The 13,431-nt window shown below is 41.6% G+C and overlaps 1 protein-coding gene across 4 annotated transcripts in view; it reads left to right on the forward strand.

Annotated features, from left to right (window-relative positions):
• Window positions 1-13,431, forward strand: part of INPP4B (inositol polyphosphate-4-phosphatase type II B) — a 478,846-nt gene that overhangs the window by 348,780 nt on the left and 116,635 nt on the right. For all 4 annotated transcript variants that reach the window (XM_075929897.1, XM_075929896.1, XM_075929898.1 and 1 more), the window contains one exon: window positions 13,286-13,394. In XM_075929897.1, the coding sequence (XP_075786012.1) occupies window positions 13,286-13,394 (109 nt within the window). The remainder of the gene's footprint in view (window positions 1-13,285; window positions 13,395-13,431) is intronic.

Here is a 13,431-nt window from a genome sequence, read left to right on the forward strand (position 1 = left end):
TGGGATATTAATTTTTGTTCAGATTTTTCATTGAATTACCAGGGAGTTGAGTACTATATGGTGTTTCCATACTAATTACTGAACTGGTTGTGAGGCATTAGAAAGTGATTTGCTGAGAGAGTACATATAAAGGAATTTGTTAAAGTTTGATTCTTGGCAGAGTCAGGATATAGGGCTAAAGTGATGGGATTTTAAACGAGGTGATTTCTCACATGATGATTTGTGTTCATTTCCAGTGTAATGTGGAATATTCTCTGAGCTCTCTTCATTCCCTTACTGCTTTTTAGGCTGTGTCACATCATTCTAGCTTTATTAGAAAGGGGTGTGCTGAGGTGGGAATGTTCTTAATGTTTTCTCTGAATACTGTGTGTGCCCCTCAGTTTACTTTTATTGCTTAAATATCTAGGTTGTGGGAGAACAGGTTGTAAACAGGCCTTTAAAATGCAGGTGTGACTACCATCTGGCTGTATTCTGACAGCTGACTGCTAGGGCCCATACTCTAATAATTACCTGAAGGTGTTGGAAAGCAAACTGAGAAGTGACACCACGAGACCAGTTTGCCTGAGAAAAAGATGGAGAAGGACATCTGTGCATGACCGAGGCTAAACCATTCTAAGCTGGTCAGTCTTCTGGTTTGGGTCTCTGGGGGCAGGGGTGGATAATTCTAGGCTCTGGGTACTTCTAAGGTCTATTTTGCTGCATATTCCTAACTTCTGGACTAACAAGATCTGTTCTAAGCCGTGTTTCTGATGACTAATAAACTTTTTAGTTTTACCCCACTGGCTGAAAATCACTGCTGACTGGAACGGTGGGGCTCATGGCCCTTTGTGGGGCATGTGATGCTTTCTCAACCGTCCCATCCACATGGATACCTGATGTGAACAAGGGTACTGACTGCTCCAAGGTCATAGCCAGGAGATGCTGAAGCCAAGGAGGCATGCTCTATGGAGAGTGTGCCCTGAGGGGGAGAGACTGCATTAGAGTCCTATCTAACTTGATTCCGAGTGGTTCCAGAGCACTTACAGGAGCTAAGTGTGTACAAGATCATCCTACTCTAACAGAGGGGAGACTTGGGTTGAGGTGGAAGCTGTATGGCAGAAGGATGAATCCCTTTTGAAAGGCCTAGGGATTGTTTGGGGAGTGAAGTGGGAGGGTAGCATCTTTCAGGATCTCATTTTTCTAATTAACAGAGCTTAGATGCCTGAGACCGGTGGCAGGGTTTTCCCAATGAAGGACTCTTGACTTCAAAATGTGCTTCACCCATGAACCACTTAGCACTCCTTACACAGAGTGCAAATCCTATCTGTTCTCTCAGGCCTTTCCTCTAAGAAGAGATTGCAAGGTTGTGCAATTAGCTTAACAGAGTCTTTAACTTAATAGAGGGTGAGTGAAATTTTGTCTGACTTGGCTACTATATTGCTTAAACTTTTTAAGTGATGATCAGATGCTTCAGAACATTCATGATAGATGTATTTTATGGATGTAAACATAATTAAATAAAGGCTGCACATGTATCCACCAGCATATTTACCTGGTGGTCCACTACGACCCCTAGATCCCTTTCTGCAGAACTCGTTCCTAGATAGTCACTTCCCATTCTGTATGTGTGAAACTGATTGTTCCTTCCTAAGTGGAGCACTTTGCATTTGTCTTAATTAAACTCCATCCTATTTACCTCAGACCATTTCTCCAGTTTGTCCAGATCATTTTGAATTATGACCCTATCCTCCAAAGCAGTTCCAACCCCTCCCAACTTGGTATCAACTGCAAACTTAATAAGCATACTCTCTAAGCCCATATCTAAATTGTTGATGAAGATATTGAACATAGCCGGTCCCAAAACAGACCCCTATGGACCCCCACTTGTTATGCCTGTCCAGCAGGATTGTGAACCATTAATAACTACTCTGAGAATGGTTAGTCAGCCAGTTATGCACCCACTTTATAAGTAGCCCCATGTAAGTTGTATTTGCCTAGTTTATTGATCATGCGAAACCATATCAAATACCTTACTAAAGTCCAGGTCTACCACTTCTCTCTTATCCACAAGACTTGTTATCCTATCAAAGAAAGCTCTCTGATTGATTTGACATGATTAGTTGTTTATAAATCTATGCTGACTGTTACCTATTACCTTATTATCTTCCATCTGTTTGCAGATGAATTCCTTAATTACTTGCTCGTTTATCTTCTCTGACACAGAAGTTTACGGACTCATCTGTAGTTTCCTGGGTTATTTTTATTTCCCTTTATATAGTTGGTCATTATATTTGCCCTTTCCCTGTCTTCTGGAATCTCTCCTGCCTTCCGTGATTTTTCAGAGATGATCAGCTCAGATGCCTCCTATCAGCTCCTTGAAGGGAGATGCATTCATCAGGCCCTGGTGACTTGTAGACATCTAACTTTTCAAAGTGATTTTTAACTTGTTCTTTTTTATCTTCTAAACCTACCCCCTTTCCACTAGCATTCACTATATTAGGCATCCCTTCATTATCAGACTTCTTTATGAAGACCAAAATGAAGTCATTAAGCACCTCTGCCATTTCCAAGTTTCCTGTTTTTGTTTCTCCCTCCTCACTGAGCAATGGACCTGCCCTGCCCTTGGTCTTCCTCTTGGTCTTCCTCTTGCTTCTAATATATTTATAGAACGTCTTCTTGTTTCCCTTTGTCTGTAGCTAGTTTGAACTCGTCTTGTGCCTTTGCCTTTCTTATCTTGCCCCTGCATAGCTGTATTGTTTGCTTATATTCATCCTTTGTAATTTGTCCTAGTTTCCACTTTTTTTTGTGTGACTCCTTTTTGATTTTTAGATGATGCGAGATCTCCTGGCTAAGCCAAGGTGGTCTTTTGCCATACTTTCTATCTTTCCTATGCAGTGGAATAGTTTGCTTTTGGGCCCTTGGAAAAACTGCCAACTCTCTTCAGTTGTTTTTCCTCTTATTCTTTCTTCCCCAGGGACCTTGCCTACCAGCTTTCTGAGCTTACAAAAATCTTCCAACCTAAAATCCATTGTCTCTATTTTGCTGTTCTCCCTTCTACCATTCCTTAGAATCATGAACTCTTATGATTTCATGATTATGTTCACCCAAGCTGCCTTTCAAGTTCTCAACCAGTTCCTCCCTATTTGTTAAAATCAAATCTAGAACAGCTTCCCCCCAGTAGCTTTTCCAACCTTCTGAAATAAAAAGTTGCCTTCAGTGCAGTCCAAGAACTTACTGAATAGTCTGTGCCCTTCTGTGTTAGTTTCTGAACATATGTCTGGATAGTTGAAGTTGCCCATCACCACCAAATCCTGGGCATTGGATGTTTGTTAGTGGGTTTTTTTTTTTTTTTTTTTTTTTTAAAAGCTTCATCCACCTCTTCTACCTGGGTAAGAGGTCTGTAGTAGACTCCTCGCATGACATCACCTTGTTTTTTTACCCCTTTTAACCTAACCCAGAGACACTTAACACATCTGTCTTCTATGTCCATCTCCACTTCAGTCCAAGTGTATATTTTTTTAATATACAAGACAACACCACCTTCTTCTCTTCCCCCCCCCACACCCCCTATCCTTCCTGAGTAAGGTTTGCCCTTCTATACCAATATTACAATCGTGTGTATCATCCCACCAAGTCTCTGTGATACCAACTATGTCATCAGAGGAGGAGGGGGTGTTAGCACTTCAAGTTCTTCCTGCTTATTAATCATACTTCTTGCATTTGTATATAGGCATCTAAGATACTGATTTGATCTTGCCTCCAAGTTCTGAGTTGTCCTTTGTTTTTTCTCTGCTATTATAGTCAACTCTCCCTTCATTTCTGACCCATCTCCCATGTTCTTCACTTACCTGTGGGCTTTGGTCACCTGCTCCCATCAAACCTAGTTTAAAGTTCTCCTCACTAGTTTAACCAGTCTGCATCCAAATATGGTCTTCCCCTTCCTCGAAAGGTGAACCCCATCCCTACTTAGCAGTCCTTCTTGGAATAACATCCCATGGTCGAGGAAGTCAAAGACCTCCTGGTGACACCATCTTTGCAGCCAGGTATTCACCTACAGGATGCACCTTGCTCTGCCTGGGCCCCTACTTTTGACAAGAAGGACTGAAGATAATACCATCTGCGCTCCAAACTCCTTCATCCACACAGTGCTGGCACAGATGTTCCAGGTCTTCCTGACTGTAGTAGGTCTCCCTCTGTCCAACTCCCTCTTAAACTCCCCTGTCTGAAGCCCTCTGTCCACGTTGCTCCCCTGATCACTCTGCCTCTGGCTTTTAAAGCCTGCTCGCCTATGTCAGGCCTACCCCCCTCGTTAGTCACACAAGGGAAGGCTGATCCTGAGGCCGATCAAAGGCAATGAAGGGAACAAAGGATCAAACACTTCCAGACATACAATCCCAACTGCCACAGTAACTGAAACGGAAATCACCTGAAATCAGAATCAAAATTCAAACAGTCAAGCAAAGTCGCTCACACCAAAAGCTAGTATACTCACCTGGCATCTTGTTCAGTGGCGGGATCTCTTGTTGTCCCTTGTGACAGGGCACCTGCCCTGCACTGGCCCTTTAAGACCAGGACTCAGGCCCTGAGCTGGGGCTGGAAACAGAGAGGCCAGCTCATAGACTCATAGACTTTAAGGTCAGAAGGGACCATTATGATCATCTAGTCTGACCCCCTGCACAGTGCAGGCCACAAAATCTCACCCACCCCTCCTAGAATAATCCTCTCACCTATATCTCAGATATTGAAGCCTTCAAATACTTTGAAGACCCCAAGATGCAGAGACTCCTCTAGCTGTGATCTGTACCCCATGCTACAGAGGAAGGCAAAAAACCTCCAGGGCCTCTGTCAATCTACCCTGGAGGAAAATTCCTTCCCGACCCCAAATATGGCGATCAGCTAAACCCTGAGGCCGTGTCTACACTGGGCCACTTATTCCGGAAAATCAGCCGCTTTTCCGGAATAAGCTGCGAGCTGTCTACACTGGCCCTTGAATTTCCAGAAAAGCAACGATGCTCTACTGTACGTAATCAGCCGCTATTCCGGAAAAACTATTCTGCTCCCGCTCGGGCATAAGTCCTTATTCCGGAACACTGTTCCGGAAAAGGGCCAGTGTAGACAGCCCTCTAGTGAAGCAGTTTGCTTGAAGAGGCCAGCTGAAGCCATTAGGGCAAGTGAGAGCCTCGTGGGCAGCTATATAAAGAAGCAGTTTGCTTAGACGGGGGGGAGAGTGAAGAGCTGACTGCAGAGGAAGCAGGAGCTCCCAGGAGGGAGACCAGCTGGGGATAGCCAGCTAGGGCTGTGAGAGGGCCAGCCAAGACTCCCCTGGGCTAGGGGCCGGAAGCAAGGCCCAAGGTTCGGAGGCGGATTGCAAGGCAGCCTAGGTAAGCAGGGCAGTAGAGAGAACCCCATGCCAATGTTGAGCAACCCACACAGACTGTAACTTGCCCTGAGAGGGGCTAGATGAGGACAGTCAGGGGGCACTGAGGCACGGTGGAGGGGTGCACCCTCACATCCCTCTTAAACTCTCCTGTCTACAGCCCCCTGTCTCCTTATCTCAGAGATACCCAAAGGTGGTGCTTTCCCCAGAACAAATAATGACAAGTGCATAGGGGGCCCTTTGAGGTGCTGGGATCCTAAGTAATTGCTTACTTAGTCTGGTTATGCTTAGCACTAGCTCTGGAAACACTCACCTACCATCAGAGACCTGCAGCTGAGTGAGTCATGCCTTGATGGGAGGGACATGCACAAATCCCTCCATTCCCCATGGACAAATTCTATTACAGTGAGAAAGTCAAGGCTTACTGATCAACTGGTAAATTGATGATGTTTTGTTCTAAATTGCAATACAAATGCAGAAATCGCACCTTTTTAGGGATCGTACATTTTTCCAGCACACATACTCAACTTATCACAAAGTATTTTATGACCCCTTACTCACTGTATAAACTATAGGTATAGGAATTGTATTGCCTACTACCGCTAACGAACATCCCCATCTTTTGGCTGAAATGTGGGTACTGTTTACTAATAAAGCATAACACTGAAACAGTTTTGTACAGAAAATGAAGAATTCCATATTAACTGAGATCACATGGGATTTGGATAGGCAGGCTAAAAGTACATACATACATTTGAATGTGGCCAATATCCTGTGACATTTTACTGTCACTTTTTTAACACCAGAAGAGCTCAGAACCTACATTTTGTATCTTGGATGAAGGCATCATCCTCAGCAGTACAATGCTGTGTATATATTATTTTAGAGAGAGACTCAGAAAGAAGTGTACCTTTTACTAAATCATCAATAGCCATATTTTGCAGTACCTGAATTTTTCCTTAGTATTTCCTCCTTCTGTTATCTGCCTGGCTCCACTTAGCTTGTGCGTTCTGACAAGCAGGCAAATATTAGACTCTTCTTCTAAAATGGATACAATTTTAAGAATGGATTACATTTTCTTGGGCATAACTTAAAATATTCTGTTTATTGTTTCTAGGAAGCTTCTTTTGTAAAGTTTGCTCGTCTGAATGAGAGAGGAGTATGTAGTTTAAACCAAATTAAAATTACAAATGTAAAACTGACCCTGCAAAGATACCCTGCATCAAAATCAGTGGGACTCAGCATGGAGGTCTGCTACATGAATACCTTTGCAACACTGAGACTTGGGATTGTAAGCTCTTTGTGAGAGAGACCTTCTTTTTATCACATTTGTACAGAAAGGGGACTCATTTTTGACTGGGACCAGTATCCCACACACGCTATACAAATAACATATAATAATAAACCTCTGAGAATTGGGATATGCTTATTCCCCTTGTGTGTGTATATATATAATACTTCGTGAACATATAGCATATCCAGCTGTCAAATTGTAAAATGATTATTGAAACTGGTTTTATTTGATAAGCACTAAAGACTTACGGATGGTGTTAAATTTATGCTCCAAGCAGTATGTAGTAACTGCTAATCTTTTTTTGTGCTAAGCTGCACTTTGACTTCCACTAGGTCTTTCCTCATGTTGTGCTTCATTTATCATATCGCAAGAGGTTCGCAGAAAAAAATTATCATGTAAACATTAATAGAGATAGTGATTAAAGAAGCTGATGAGTCATAAAACTGTCTTGAACCCTGAAACTGTCAGACTTGTTTAGTGTTATGATACAAGGCTGGTGTTAATTAGTATTTCATTCTGAGATGCCCAAAGTCAGTTCTTGAAAGGCTGGAGCTGGAGATTACGTGGGAGGAATGTTTGATGGCACTTACACATGCAAATTGTGCAGAATTGGTGACATACCATATTTTGTATAGTTTATATTTCTACATGACAAATGAGCTCTCCTTGCAAACTCTTAAAGCTACATTTTCAAATATGAGTTACTAAAATACTCCACACTTGGCATGTGTTAATTTGAGTGGATTATTTGCACAATTATCTAATCTTCATGCAAAAAAGGTGAAACTCACTCTTGTGCCTAGAACCTGTGCCTCGCTAAAGTCCCTTTAAATACTCAGAATAATGCTTGTAGAATTTTAGTAGACCTTGTTCTAGTTACTTCTGTGGAGTGGATTTTCACCCCCCCAATCACTATTTGTACGCCAGTTTTGCAGTTTAGTCACTCATGTCTGAAAATGTAGCTTTCCATGTGATGTGTGTGTACTTGTGCACTTGCTTATAGTGATAAAGGTCTGGATTTCTCAGCACTTCAGTTTAAACCTTAATGGATACTCCCATTTAATATACTATATAGAGAGATATAGATATGTTTAAACTGCCAATATAACAAACACAGCCTGAAGCCAGAAAATAACATTTCATTCTCTGTCAATTTTTAGATAAATATTTTGCTCTTATTATGATGCTGCAGGAACTGCGTCTGTTGCTACAGCTTTTGTTTACTTTCCTATTAGTACTGTAACCCAGCAACATCATTAGGAACATAGAAATGGAGAACAGGAAACACCAAAGGGCTCCAATACCTATATCATTAATTCACAGGAAATCAATCATGTGAAATAGCCACCACATTTTTATAGATTTTTTTTTCCCCTTCGTAAGAGATGAAGAGGATGCTGTTAGACTCTAACCCATTTAGAAATATGCACACTCCTGAGAATCCAGGCTTGTACTACTGATTTGCTGTGCGTTTCCTTTGTGATTTTCTTATATACGTTCATAGAATCTGATAACTAGCTACTTCAATGTCTCCTCCAACTCTAAAGTATTTTCAGGTAGCAGTTATTGTCAGGAGTGTGGGTTTGTTTGTTTTGTTTGTTTTCTAAGTATGGCAATGAAATTGGGACCTTTTATTTTCAGATGTGGACCAGATGTAGAGACTGATGCTTTTGTGACCTCTAAGGTGTACAATAAGTTTTTACAAAAATATACAGCTTCTTTGAGAACAAACAGATTTCCAGTAGTTCAAAAAGTAGTTGCACACTAAATTGATTTGTAGAAAAATGGCTTCTAGTATGAAAAAAGTTTATAAACAGTTGTCTTTTCTAATTTTTTGTATGCAAAATTTGTTATACTTTAGTGAAAATTTATATTCAATATATTATCAGCATTGCATACCAACAACTATTTTTGGGAACCAAAATCCATAGACAGTATTTTCAGTAATGTTCATGAAAAAATAAATGCTGTCAGTCCATTTTGAGCTTTGCAAAATGAATAGAACTTGGAATTTTCAATGGGCTTGTGTTTTTTTTCAGACCTTGGCTTTTAAATTTCAACCAGCTCTATTTCAAGTACATTCAACATAGGAGTCCAGCTTGCTTCTGACTGTAATATGAAGTATTTACTGTGATCTTTGAAACAGTGGATTAACTTACACGTTATGTTAACAGTTGAGAACTGTTGATGCATTTGCTATAGTTGGGCTAGGTTTGGGAGAAGAGGCATTGAGCCCTGGAATTGGTCTCAAAAGCTTATTTGTTTGACCTTTCAAGCAGGCAGTAAGACCTCTTTTTATTCCAAGCTTTGGCTTGACCGTAAATATCTGAATGTGACCATTTCTATTTCTGCTTGGGATAGAGTTTTCTTTTGATATTAAGATCTTAATTTGTTTTCATAGACTCAAGATGGGTATATTATAAATGCAAATAGTATTATGCAAGTAAGGGGATTTAAATAAATCGTTCTTTATTTTCTAGTCCTTTACATTCTCTTCGCTCACATTCTGAAATAAAAATTTTAAACTGTATTTTTAAATGTTTCCTCGTTTCTCCAGTTTTTGGCATACACACAGGAGGCTATTTAATGACTCTTCATAGAATCATAGAAAACTAGAACTGGAAGGGACCTTGAGAAGTCAAGTCCAGTCCCTTGCTCTCATGGCAAGACCAAGACCAAGACCAAGCACCTGACAGATTTCTGTATAACCTGCTCTTAACTTTGTCCAATGATGGAGATTCCACAACTTCCTTAAACAATTTATTTCAGTGTTTAACCACCCTGACAGGAAGTTTTTCCTAGTGTTCAACCTAAACCTCCCTTGCTGCAATTTAATCCCCATTGCTTTTTGTCCTATCCTCAGAGTATATATATTTTTTCTCCCTTCTCCTTGTTCCCTTTTAGGTACTTACAGGCTGCTGTCATGTCCCCTCTCATTCTTCTCTTTTCCAAATTAAAAATCCAGTTTTCAGTCTTCTTTCAGCCTTCTCCAGTTTCTCCACCTTTCCTGAAAAGTGTTGCCCAGAACTGGACACATTACTCCAGTTGTGGCCTAGTCAGCTCAGAGTAGAAGCAAATAATTACTACTTGTCTTCTCACAACACTCCTTTTAAGGCATCCTAGAATAATGTGGGGGTTTTTTTTTTGTTTGTTTTGCAACAGAGTCACACTGTTGACTTGTATTTAGCTTGTAATCCACTATGACCCCTAGATCCCTTTCTATAGACTCCTTCATAGACAGTCACTTCCCATTCCTCTTATCACCCTTACCACAACTTACTCCGAAATAACTGTGGTGAGAATTTACAAAATAGTTTATGGTAATACAAAATACTGTATTGTGAGCTCTTATTAGTGACCACCATGGGTGTTGACTTTATTTCAATATAAAATAAAGCAAAACCACCTGAGTTTAGATTCCTGAATACTTCCCTTTTCCATATTTCATGAGTTATCTATTACAAAAATCAGATAAAATTATCTAGTTATCCTCACAGTTTTTAGAGTCACCATTGTTCTAAGTAATATAAGAACTTGATTCCAGGACCTCAGAGATATAGATGACTAATGTCCATTGACATCAGTGGGAGTTATACACCTAAGGCACGTCTACAAAGCAGGGTTAAAGCTGAAATAAGCTACGCAACTTGAGCTACATCAATTGTGTAGCGTAAGTCAAAATAGCTTATTTCAGCTTTTGGCACTGGCTAAACAGCAGAAAGTTTGAAGTAGAGCACTCTTCCTCTGACTTCCTTTACTCCTCCATGAATTAAGGGTTACAGGAGTCAGAGTAAGACGTCCTCCAGTTTGACGTTATTTTGACATTGTCGAAGTAACTGCTTGAAGTGTAGAATCAGAAAGGAATAATATCAATTATTATAAAAGTTTATACAGTACTGATATAACTCTATGATGGGCCTGCAATGACTACTGAGGTTAATGAAATTATTTGACTTGAGCATTAAATTCTCAGAAGAACAACCCTATCTCAGTGTAAAAAAAGTTTGAAATGTGTCTTCCTTGAAATTTAGCTCATACAACCCATTTGTGCAGTTCTTGCTTACAGGGTCTAATTCCATCAAAATGCCACACTCACAAAAAGCACAGTTTGGAGCCATAAACTGAATATCTTTTTGAAATCTGAGAACTTTTTGGAAATCTGAGGGTTCCATTTAAATGACAGGCTCCATTAGTGGATACAGCTAGTCTTAGTTGGAAAATGATCCGTTTGATTCCTTTGAGCCAGATTTTTTTTAAAGGCCTGAAAAGCCTCTGTTATCTCACCTATAATCAACTATGGGCACCAAATGACCGCCGTGATTAAAATGCATGTGTAAACAACAGCAGTTAGACATCTAACTGTCTCATGTGCAGGTGAAATCAGACTTCTGTCTGTTATAGTTTGGGCCAGCAGATCACTGGCTACAGCAAAGAAAGAAAGAGGCCATTTTAAAACTTTTCACCTTTTCCCATAAGACACCGAAGAAATCCATGTGGACTCCACAAAAGTTTAGAAGTAAGTAAGTATATAGAGAGCAACAAATGTTTCATGGTTCTAGAGTCCAAGAAGTTATTTATTTTTTAGCTTTTCAACTTAGAATATTAAATGACTGCAAATGACAAGTATGCAGTTTCTAAGTACCCATATGGAAGGATTTCTGATAGGAGAAGGCTCTCTAATCTAGCGTACCAAAATCCAATGTCAGGAAGCTGAAGCTAAATACACTGAAACCTTTTTTTTCCGGCACTCTGTTAACCAGAAAACTTTGTTAAGCGGCATTGCCCCTAGCCACAATACTGTCACATCTTCAGGTGCACAGGCCTGGCTTGGTTTACCATGATTGGCTTAAAAAAATTAATTTAAGAAGTACTAATCATCTTTAACTCAAAATAGAATTGCCTCATACTATAAAACTACAGGCAGTCCCCGAGTTACGTGGATCCGACTTATGTCGGATCCGGAGTTACGAACGGGGCTTTTCTCGCCCCAGAGGACGGGAGCGGCGGGACGCCCAGATGCGCCGCGGTCCCGCCGCCCACATCCTCCGGGGTGAGAAAAGCTGCTCCACGTCTCCCTGGTCTGCTGGACCAGGGAGACGCGGAGCAAAGCTGCGGAGGATGCGGGCAGGCAACTAGTGCGCCCCCTCCCCCCTAGCAGACCAAGCTTTTCTCGCCTACGATGCCTGGGGTAGAGCATCTGGGGCGCTGCCGGGTTGGTCCCGCAGCGCCGCTCCTCGGCGCTACTGGACCAACCCGGCAGCACCCCAGCTGCTCTGCCCCAGGCGTCCCCAAGTCAGCCGCTGCTGAAACTGACCAGCGGCTGACTACAGGAAGCCCGAGGCAGAGTTGCTCTGGGGTGCTGCCAGGTTGGTCCCCGCAGCACTGAGGTGTGGTCCCCGCTGCCAGGTTGGTCCCCGCAGCACTGAGCGGCGGTCAGCCGCTGTTGAAACTGATCAACGGCTGATTCCAGGAAGCCCAGGGCAAAGCAACTCTGCCTCAAGCTTCCTGTAGTCAGCCGCTGGTCAGTTTCAGCAGCGGCTGAATCTGGACGCCAGTTCCGACTTACATACAAATTCAACTTAAGAACAAACCTACAGTCCCTATCTTGTACGTAACCCGGGGACTACCTGTACCAATATTAAAAACTTAAGTTTTACTATTATTGTCCATTGGTTTTTCCTAGGTTGATGGGACCGTCAGATAACTGGAATATTTAGATAACCGGAACGCCCTGAGCATACCGGATAACATAGGTTTTACTGTAAATTCAAATGAAAAATAAGGAGCTGATTTTTAAATGAGGATGATTAACCACTGGAGCAAATTTACCTAGGAAAGTGGTAGATTCTTTCACTTGACGTACTTAAATAAAGATTAGGTGCCTATATGAAGGATATATTCCAGCTCAGGGATTTTGAACCTTTTTCTTTCTAAGTGTCCTCTCTCTACACCCTAGCAAGCAGGGCAGTTGCCACTGGGGCCTCCCACAAAGCTAAGTTCAGCTTCAGCCCCGGATGATGGGGCTCGGGACTGCAGACTTCAGCTCCATGTGGTGGGGCTCTAACTTTCCACTCTGGGCCCCAGTGAGACTTAAACTGGCATGCTTGGCAGACCTCCCTGAAACCTACTCATGGACCCTAGAATGAGACCCACTGCTTTAACTCAGCTGAAAGTCATGGGCTTGATGCAGGAATCATTGGGTGACATTCTATGCTCTGTCTTATAAGGGATGTCAGACGAGTTGATCGTAATGATCCCTCCGGCTATATTATCTATGAATTTCAACATGATGGCAAATTAAGCAACCAAAGACACAATAAAGTGAAATACACAAAAGGCCAGTTTGCATTATACCTCAGTTAATTACAGAGCTTGGACATATTGTTCTACACTGCAACGTATCATTAAGCTACCAATAAATCAAGTAAAATTCTCAGTTGATTAGGTGTGCTCATAACTGTGTCAAAAGATTGATCAGCTCTCTTGGCCTCCTTGTGACTCTGGTTCTTAGTTACTCCTGGTAAACTGTTCAGAATCAGTCTCTCCATCTCCTGTAGAGTGGTTAGGACAGCGTAGCCAGGCCTTACACATATGTATGCACATGCAAATTCACTACTTGTTTGTTCCTGTTCCAGATGCTCTGTACGATGTCATCACAGTGGGAGCCCCTGCAGCACATTATCAGGGATTTAAGAATGGTGGTCTTCGGAAACTGCTAAGTAAATTTGAGGCGGAGAGGAGAAAGTAAGTACTTCGATAAATGAGGAAAATAATGCTTAAG

Source organism: Pelodiscus sinensis, chromosome 5 (assembly GCF_049634645.1).
Source record: "Pelodiscus sinensis isolate JC-2024 chromosome 5, ASM4963464v1, whole genome shotgun sequence".
In the NCBI taxonomy this organism is placed as follows: domain Eukaryota; kingdom Metazoa; phylum Chordata; order Testudines; family Trionychidae; genus Pelodiscus; species Pelodiscus sinensis.